The 9,961-nt window shown below is 47.9% G+C and overlaps 2 protein-coding genes across 2 annotated transcripts; both read right to left on the reverse strand.

Moving 5' to 3' along the window:
• Window positions 1-668: 668 nt before the first annotated feature.
• LOC130493353 (zinc finger protein 239-like) lies at window positions 669-1,691 on the reverse strand. Its single transcript, XM_056867071.1, has one exon. The coding sequence runs from the start codon at window positions 1,689-1,691 to the stop codon at window positions 669-671; it is 1,023 nt and encodes a 340-aa protein (XP_056723049.1).
• A 113-nt stretch (window positions 1,692-1,804) lies between these two features.
• LOC130493362 (zinc finger protein 557-like) lies at window positions 1,805-6,542 on the reverse strand. The gene is made up of 5 exons (XM_056867082.1): window positions 6,504-6,542; window positions 5,975-6,101; window positions 3,715-3,807; window positions 2,734-2,898; window positions 1,805-1,812 (listed from the first exon to the last, which is right to left on the reverse strand). Exons 1-5 carry the CDS (start codon window positions 6,540-6,542, stop codon window positions 1,805-1,807), a joined length of 432 nt encoding a protein of 143 aa, XP_056723060.1.
• Between the last annotated feature and the right edge of the window lie 3,419 nt (window positions 6,543-9,961).

Below are 9,961 nucleotides of genomic sequence, written 5' to 3' on the forward strand. Positions count from 1 at the left end.
TGCACTGCAATGGATTAATGTATATAGGAGTGGTGCTGAGAAAGAACCGCAAATTCAAAGGCTGAAAAGAGATCTCTAGTTTATATCCAACCCAGAATGGGTTCCCTGCATTAAAAATCACTGAAGGTCATATTCACAACTATTTGAATGGTCTCATGAATGATTTGTCAGATGCTTCTGTATCTTTTCATTCAAGCTGGAAAGACCGCCCTAATCCCACATTGACTAAGACAGTAACAGTGACAAGATTTCTGCATCCATGTGGATTATTGAACAGGTGAAATCTGAGATGTAGCAGGATATTCTCCAACCAAGTAACAGTGATAGCCGTTGTCTTTCTGCTCTGTTTGTGAATGTCTGGAGGCACCAATCCATAATAATATCACAGCAGGAACACACAGAGAGACAGCTACTTTACAGATTCCCCTGACAAAGTAGTGTGAGAAACACATAGGGATCAATAACTGTAATTAAAACATATTTTCCCACAGTACTTTTTTCCTTCCCCTCCTGGACTCTGTAATCCAATTCTTAAACTGCATTCTTGTATCATTTTTCTTATATTTGGAAAGGGCCCAAGCTACAGCAAGGATTTTCTAACATGTCTCAAATGAGGAACAAGATGCATTTCACCAGACCTGCAAGATTTTTTTAAAAAAATGAATAACTCATAACATTTCGAGCCCTGTATGAGTTTTCTGGTGATTAAAGAGTTTATCTTGCCGCACAAAGGTTTTCTGACACACAGAGCACTCATATGGTTTAGCTTCCACATGGGTCCTCTGATGTCTTACCAACTTTTCCTTCTGGAAGAAGCTTTTCCCGCACTCAGAGCACTGAAAAGGCTTTTCCCCTGTGTGGATTCTTTGATGCCGGATCAACTGGGCACTCTGGCAGAAATTCTTCCCACACTCCAGGCACCCGTATGGCTTCTCCCCGGTGTGCATGCGGAGATGGATGTCAAGGTATGATTTCCGGCTGAAGTTCTTCCCGCACTGGAGGCATTCGTAAGGTTTCTCCCCTGTGTGCATCCTCTGGTGCCTGATCAGCTGTCCCCTCTGGCAGAAACTTTTCCCGCACTGTGGGCAGGCATAGGGCTTCTCCCCCGTGTGGATTCTTTGGTGCCTGATCAGTTGGCCACTCTGGCAAAAGCTTTTCCCACATTCAGGGCATTCGTAGGGCTTCTCTCCCGTATGGATCCTCTGGTGGGTGACGAGAGATGACTTGTTGCTGAAGCTTTTCGCACAGTGGAGGCAGCCGTAGGGCTTTTCACCTGTGTGGATTCTCTGGTGGGTAATGAGGTGGGACCTAGTGCTGAAGTGTTTCCCGCACTGGAGGCATTCGTAAGGCCTCACTCCCAAGTGGATTCTCTGGTGTGCAAGCAGGTTCTCCCTCTGGCAGAAGCTCTTCCCGCACTCGAGACACTCGTAGGGCCTCTCTGCCGTATGTATCATTTGGTGTACGATAAGTCCCGACTGGTGTTCAAATGTCTGCCCACATTTGCGGCACATGTGGCTCTCCTCCCCCATTGGAATGACGGTCGGGTGATCTGCTGTGACGTTCTCCACTTTCTGGATGGATATGCCCCACATCTTTACGGCCTGCTGCCACTGCTGCCTGTCAGACTCGTAGCCCTGATCGCAAGGCTCTGACTTCACAGAAACGTCCCCTCGGGATCCTCCTGAGAACATCTCCGGTGATCCTGCTGACTTAGAGACATCCTGGCAAGTCGTCCCCTCCTCGTTCTCACTGGTTGTCCCGTCACCTTATTGGGATGAGAGGGGGGAAATGGACAGGGGTCATGTCATGTGACTGAGAGAAAGAAGATAAATTGTTAGCAGAAATAATTGCTGAGATCGTCGAAGGCTTTCACGGTCAGAGTTCATTGGTTCTTGTTGGTTATCCGGGCTGTCTTACCAAGACCACAGTTACACAGCCCGAACAACCTACAAGAACCAATTGCTGAGATGTTGGAAGGCCTTCTCCTTTCATCTGGATGTTTTCTGCAGCCCAATTTGGATGTTTTTGTGCAGCCCAGGGGGGGGGGGAACGGGCCCTGGGAAAGGGTCCTGCCCCCTGGCCAGCCCCAGTCCCACCCTCCCAGAGGAGAAAGGGGGGGAAAGCCAGCTCCTTGTCTACCCAGCCATCCATGCACAGCTCCCCTGTGCTAACCCACCTCGGGAGGGGGCAGGCCCCCAGCCCACTGGGGAAAGTCCCAGTGACTATATTGGCCAATACACCCATTTTCTATGCTGTAATACTCAGGTATTTTGCTTTTGAACCTCCATTTAGCTCTCATATGTCATAGCTCAGTGGTAGAGAATCTCCTTGGCATACGGAAGGTCCCTGAAAGAACCTTGGAGCAGCTGCCAGTCTCAGTAGACAATACTGATTTTGATGGACCAAGGTCTGATTCAGTATAAGGCAGCTGCTTGTGTGTTCAGCATGCCTCACCCTTTATTTTAAAAGCTTTCTAAAGCCAGGTACCAGTGTCGGATTTGTGGCGGACAAGTCTATCAGTGGCCTTGGTGTCTAAAAGGAACCTCCATATACACAGACAGCCAGTCTCTGAATCCCAGCACCAAGAGACAACATCCGGGGAAGGCATTGGCCTCTGTGGCCCGTTGCTGGCCCTCCAGAATAACTGGCTGGCTCCTGTGTTGAGACAGGATGCTGGCGTAGATGGACCACCGGTTTGATTCAACAGGGCTCTTATTAAAGCAGGGACTTTACCACTGTGGCCCCGCTCCAGAATGGGCCACTCACTCTCACAGTGCTGCAGAGCTGGCAAGGGAACACCCTCTTGAAATCCTCCTGGGAAAATCTCCGATGATTCTTCTGGCCTAAAGATTTCTAGTTTCAGATCCTCCTCTTTGATCTCACTCACAATTGCATCGTCTGTCAAGAGATAGAGGGAAAAACTAGGAAAATGAAAGGCCTCTCCTCTCCCTCGAGTAGGCAGTCCATGACTGTTATTAAATTGTACCATCGGAGAACCATGCGATACCAGGTCCTGAATGTCACAAAACCAAAACTCTGAATGTTCTTTCTTTAAAAAGGGGTAGAGACATTTCTAGTCCTCATGGCCACAGAAGCAAGACTGAGAAAACTGCTGGGACAAATGGCTGGAAGAGAAGTGGGTATACAAAGAGCCTTCTAGCAGTAGTAAGGCCATGTTGCACTGACTGCTGGGACATTTCAGGAGCCGGCAGGGGAGAGGAGCTCCTGGCCTTCCCCATGAAGGGTGAAGAAACACTTGGTAGATTTTCCTAGCCAATCAGATATAATCTAGTAGCTGTGATGTCATTCATAATGCCACATAAGCAAATTAAGCCATTTGAGAGGGAGGACAGAGTTTCCTGGGTCAGTCACATGGCTGATCCTGACCAATCAGAGATCACGGAATGACATTGGATGATGTCGCAATACTGCACAGGCAATCGGATTTGACTTTGTGCTGATGTCTCTGGGAATAAATGACATTGCTCAGAAAGGGCAATATTCATGAACAGACAAACCCTTTTGAAAACATCTGAAATAGATCACTGAAAAATTGGCGAAATGGTGTGCATACACGTGGGCATTTTGACAGATAAAACAACTGTAGAAATGCTTTCCTCAAAAATGATTAAGTCAATTTATCAAGGGCATGAAACAAAAAATCCACTAGTCCCCAGAGAAGATTCCATATTTCTCAAACATGAATTAACCCACCTGCAAAATTTTCTATTTCCTTGGAATCATGGATGAACGCATCTTCTCCTCCTTCCAGCCAAGAGATGAGATCTGGTTTGGGAATCCAAAATCCTTTTTGGAGGAAATGGAAACACAAAGAGATAATCCTGGTACTTTCAAACAAATTTAAAAAAATGGATAAAAACGAGCTCCAACCTCACGGGCCCACCTCAAATCCTGTCATCCAGACATACACTGGGAGTTCAGTGGCCGTGGCTCAGTGGTAAAGCACCTGCTTGGCATGCAGAAGGTCCCAGGCTCAATCCCCGGCATCTCCAGTTCAAAGGACCAGGCAAGTAGGTGATGAGAAAGACCTCTGCCTGAGACACTGGAGAGACGCTGCCAGTCTGAGTAGGCAATACTGACTTTAATGGACCAAGGGGTCTGATTCAGTATAAGGCAGCTTCATGTGCTTATGTGTTCACTGTTCAAAACTTGATTCCCGGGCACACCGGGGCCAAATTCAGGCCTGGAAAACAGTGAGGGAGCCTTAAACCCCCCTATCCCTGTGCGATGCGGCACAGATCCAAATCAGGCCCACACATACCTAAGAATCAAGTTTCAAGCACAGAATTTTAAAAACATGTCTGATCAGCAGGATTCTTGGCAGACAGGGAAATAGGGTTGCCAGCCTCCAGGCGGCGGTGGCGGGAGACGGCCTGCTATTACAACTGAACTGTAGGTGACAGAGATCAGTTCCCTTGGAGAAAATGGCCACTTTGGAAAGGTGGACTCTATGGCATTATACCCGTTGAAGTCCCTCCCCAAACCCCGCCCTCTTTAAGCTCCACACCCATATTATCCCAGGTATTTCCCAACCTGGAGCTGGCAACCCTACTGGGGAACAACATTTGGTTAGGCCCTGTACAGAGGTAGTAAGCCTGTGTCTTTGCCATACTGCTTAAGACGGCACACACAATGGAATATTCTTCCATATCGGTGGTGGGAAGTGCCGTCAAGTCACAGCTGACGTACAGCGACCCTGTAGGGTTTTCAAGACAAGAGCCCTGGGAGGTGGTATGCTGTTGCCTTCCTCCACATGGGATTCCCCCCGCAATATATTCCTTGCATATAGAAAATTAGGATATGAGGGAGAAGGCTAGGCTCAACTGCTTCATCTAGTTTTCTACGCAGAGGAAACTGTTTTTGTACAAAAGAGTACTCAGACACATGCCAACCCCAAATTGAAGCGATGCAGCCAGATGTAGATCAATCTCTTCAACTTTATCCCCCCTTTTTCTGTTTTGTTCTGAAACAGAAGGGCCCCATCATTGGTCAGGAGCCTCTGTCAGTCAGGTTCCCCCTGGGATTTCCAGGGTGATGTGGCAGTTATTGTGTCACACTGAAAGTGAGAAGATCTGGGTTCAAATCCCCACTCTGCCATGAACCTCAGTGGATGACCTTGGGCCAGTCACACACACTCTCTCAGCCAAAAACACATCCTGGTTAAAATGGAGAGGGGAGAACGGCACACTCATCTCTGAATTATTTGGAGGAAGGGCCAGAAAAACGTTAAGAGATTTCCTGACCACCGTAATCAAGACCGGGAGAAGAACTATTCCCTTACGTAGATGATCACGTTTACGATTCACATTTCATGATATATAAACTGCGGAGAAAGTCACAGAGAATTTCAGGCCGCCCCCTTTGCTCCAACCCCCATGTCTGTTCTAGCACTTGAAAAGGTGCGAGGTGGGTGGAGACAAGCGCTCCTGGGACTGACACGCACTCGATCTGGATTGGGGCCTCTTGGCAAAATTTTTTTTTTAAACTACAACTGTTTCAAAAATGGCGTCTGTGGCCACCAGATGAACCCGCGGCCACCATCACATATAAAGCCAGTGTGGTGTAGTGGTTACGAGCGGCGGTTTGAAGCGGTGGACTCGGATCTGGAGAACAGGATTTGATTCCCCACTCCTCCACATGAGCGGCGGAGGCTAATCTGGTGAACTGGATTTGTTTCCCCACTCCTACACACGAAGCCAGCTGGGGGACCTTGGGCTAGTCACGGTCTCTCAGCCCCACCCACCTCGCAGAGTGTCTGTTGTGGGGAGGGGAAGGGAAGGTGATTGTAATCTGGTTTGATTCTTCCTTAAGCGGTAGAGAAAGTCAGCATATAAAAACAAACTCTTCTTCTTTACTATTCAGGCTTCATGATATGTAAAATGTGGAGAAAGTCATGGAGAATTTCAAGCCTCGTCCTTCAGCATCTACAAAGCAAGGGCAGAGGGATTCTTACCCAGAGCGGCCACGTTTTCGTAGTTCTCCATCATGACTTCTCTGTACAGAGCTCGCTGGCCTTGATCCAGCAGCGCCCATTCCTCCTCCAAGAAACAAATGGCCACCTCCTCGAAACTCACCCGGCCCTGAAAACAGAGAAACCATTACCTTCTCCTGGCTTGCCCAGGAATGATGGGAGAGCCCACCTCCTTCCCAAGTAATGCGCTATTACTTAGGGTGTGATCGTGACACAGCCGTGTCATGAAGAATATGAGCAAGGAGGATCCCCCTCCCTTTACCCACTGATCCCCCTCCCTTTACACTGACTGAGAGGCCCTCAGGCAAAGCTGCTAGAGCAGGCCAACAGCACCAACGTAAGCCGCTTTAGGTCCCCGTGGGGGAGAAAGGCAGAGTATAAGGAAAGAAATAAAAAATAAATGTGATTTATCTTTTCAAGCAGAATCATTTCATCTCCCTGGGCAATGGTCTTCAAACCCTTCCACGCCCAGGATTCCACCTTTCATCCCTGGCAGATGCATAACACCTACTGAGCGGCAAGCATGGGCCAGGAAGTCAGGTGACATCATCGTCACATGGCAGGAAGTCAGGGGAGACCGAACAGGAACTCACTGGTGTCAAGGCCAGAACTGGGGGCAGCAGACCCAGAGAGTTGGGGGTCAGGCCAACACAAGGAACGAGCCAAAGGGGGAAATGCTCTCTACCCCCGAGTGACCTCAACCCTCTGTCCGGCCACTCCTTTAAGCAGGCATGTCAGAAGGAGCAGGGGGCACGGGGTGACAAAAGCCGCAAAATCAAAATGGCAGCTGTACAGCCACTTATAAGCCAACAGGTGGGGGCACCATGGGCACACAGGATGGAGACCCCTGTCCTAGGACACTGAGGGAGCAGCATCCCCCCCAAAAAAATCATCCGGTGACTTCCAAGCTTATCACAAGCCATCCTCTGTCTCCTCGGCAACCTCCTCTCTCTGCCTTGGCCCCATCCTTACCTGAGCTGGATCCAGAGCGGTGCAGAGAAGAGATGAATCAGAATCTAGCCTCAAGGGTGTTGTTCCATTGACTACCCGGGAGAGAAAGATGACAGAAAGAGTTATTATGAAGTTAGCCCTTCCCTGAAGAAGAAGAAGAGTTTTTATATGCCGACTTTTCTCTACCACTGAAGGGAAACTCAAACGGGCTTACAGTCACATTCCCTCCCCCTCCCCACAACAGACACCCTGTGAGGTGGGTGAGGCTGAGAGAGAATGACTCACCCAAGGTCACCCAGCTGGCTTCGTGTGTAGGAGTGGGGAAACCAATCCAGTTCACCAGATTAGCCTCCGCCACTCATGTGGAGGAGTGGGGAATCAAACCCGGTTCTCCAGATCAGAGTCCACCCCTCCAAGCCACCACTCTTAACCACTACACCACACGAGCCCCCTCCCCAAAAGTATTTCACTAAGTCGATATAGGGGACACGCTTACTCCAATGCAAGACACGAGTCTTTTATGCATGGCTGTTTCACTCGCTACCACTCCACTGACGGCATTGGGTCTTTGTGTTGACTGTGCATGCCATTTCCAACCATCAGAGGTCGCCTTCGCTCTCCCCCTGCGTTTCCCCGCGTTTTGCCCACATTTTCAGAGACCTGTTTTACCTCTAATTTGAAAACACAGGGAAACGCAGGGCGAGGTGACCTCTAACGGTCAGAAACAGCATGAATAATCAACACAAAGACCTGAAGTCGTTGGAGGGGTAACAGCAAGGGAAACAGCCATGCATAAAGACCACAGACATAAAACTCTTGGTAGGATTGCACTGTGCCGGACACCAGATACCGGGGTGGGGGGGAGGGACATAACTTTTTAGTAAACATTTCCTTTGGGCTGTAAAAGAAGAGAGCAGCCACAAAGACAGCGAGAAAATATAATTTTGGCAATGCCAGTACAGTGTAGTGGAAAGAGTGTCAGGCAAAGAACTGCGAAACCTAGGTTCAAATCCCAGATCTGCCAAAGAAGCTTGCTGGGTGACCTTGGGCCAGTCACATGCTGCTTTGGGTCCCCACGGAGGAGAAAGACAGGGTATAAATGAAGTAAATAAATAAATACATACAGGCTGAGTATCCCTTATCTGGACCGCTTGGGACCAGAAGTGGTCCGTGTTTTGGATCGTTCCATATTTTGGTATCTTTTGGAATTTTTCAATGTACATAATGAGATCCCCACCTTGGGGATGGGACCCAAATTCATTTATGTTCTATATACCCTTTATACACATAGCCTGCGTGTAATTTTAAACAATATTTTAAATAATTTTGTGTACAATGAACCACCAGAAAGCAAAGGTGCAACTATCTCATCAGACTTCGAAGAGGCCGGGCGGGGTAGATGCAAGTCAGATCCATACCGCCCACCCACTCGGAAGTCAGGAGAGGCCAGGTGGCGCAGACAGAATCATAGTTGGAAGGGACCACCAGGCTCATCTAGTCCAACCCCCTGCACCATGCAGGAAATTCCAAAAAACCTCCCCCACCACACCCCCAGTGACACAACCTACTCCATGCCCAGAAGATGGCCAAGGTGCCCTCCCTCTCATGATCTGCCTAAGGACATAGAATCAGCATTGCTGACAGATGGCCATCTAGCCTCTTCTTAAAAACCTCCAGGGAAGGAACGCTTACCACCTCCCGAGGAAGCCTGTTCCACTGAGGAACCGCTCTAACGGTTAGAAAATTCTTCCTAATGTCTAGACGGAAACTCTTTTGATTTAATTTCAACCCGTTGGTTCTGGTCCGACCTTCTGGATCTGCCTGCAAGCCGGCCCAAAAGGTTCAGTTTTCGGACAAGTCTGGATATCGGATGTCCAGATAGGGGATACTCAACCTGTAACAAAGTGTAGAACTGTAAGAAATAGGAAACCGTTTTATACACCCAGCCCAATTTTTTTGGTAACTCTGACCCCTTTTTTCCAGGCTAAGAATATAATGCAAAATGAGGCATGTGTGAAAAAATGTAGAGGGGAATCAGGCACACAGAAGAAATTACATAGAAAACACACACGCAGCTAAGAGAAGTTTGCAGAATCACATCCCTCGGGTCTTTTGCATGAAAAAAGGTAGATAAAATTGAAGTACGCCAAATTAACCAACATGCTGAAAGGGAAAATGATAGAAGAATTTCAAAGGAAACTGAAATGTTATCTTGATTATGCTAACTTGAAAGTATAGAATAAGAGATTTTTATCTGAGGGGTAAAAATAAGATTAAAATAGAAGCAACAGATAAGGTTTATAATGTTAGAAATCAGAGCTTTGGAATCTGGAATAATTAGAAGACTAGAAGTGTAAAGAATAGAAAGCTTATATACATATAGATGAAGTAAGGTGTGATGTATACTATTATTTAAAATTGTTAATTAGTTTTCCTGGAAAAAGCCCAATCTGTTTGTGAATTGGTATATTTATGTTAAATTTGAAAATGTTAATAAAAAGTATATTTTTTAAAAATTGAGGTATGGATAAGATGGCCTGTCTAAGGGCAGAAGAGTCTTCTTACGATTCAACAGGTACATCCTCCAACAATGGAAGGAAACGTGGAAGAAAGTGCAGGTAAGGTGGAGCGGGGAACACCGGTATGCCCCACCCAACGCAGACTCTTACCGAACAAGCTGGAATCCTCCTCGTCCTCTTCCTCCTTGACTCCTTGGCAAAGCTGACCTAATTCGATGGCCGAGGATGGCGGACCCATAGCGGTTTCCCACTGCTCCTCCTCAGGTAACCCAAGAAGTACCTGAAACACCAGAGAGACTCTGGTTACTCAAGACAGCACACCAGAATGGAGGCCAAAAGGAAGGAGACACATGCCATCTACTCTCCCCGATATGACATCCTCTGCCCTGGATGGCCCAGGCTAGCCTGGTGTCACTAGATCTCAAAAGCTAAGCAGGGTCGGCCCTGGTTAGTACTTGGATGGGAGACCACCAAGGAAGTCCAAGGGTTGCTACGCAGG

This window comes from Euleptes europaea, chromosome 1 (genome assembly GCF_029931775.1).
Source record: "Euleptes europaea isolate rEulEur1 chromosome 1, rEulEur1.hap1, whole genome shotgun sequence".
Lineage (NCBI taxonomy): Eukaryota > Metazoa > Chordata > Lepidosauria > Squamata > Sphaerodactylidae > Euleptes > Euleptes europaea.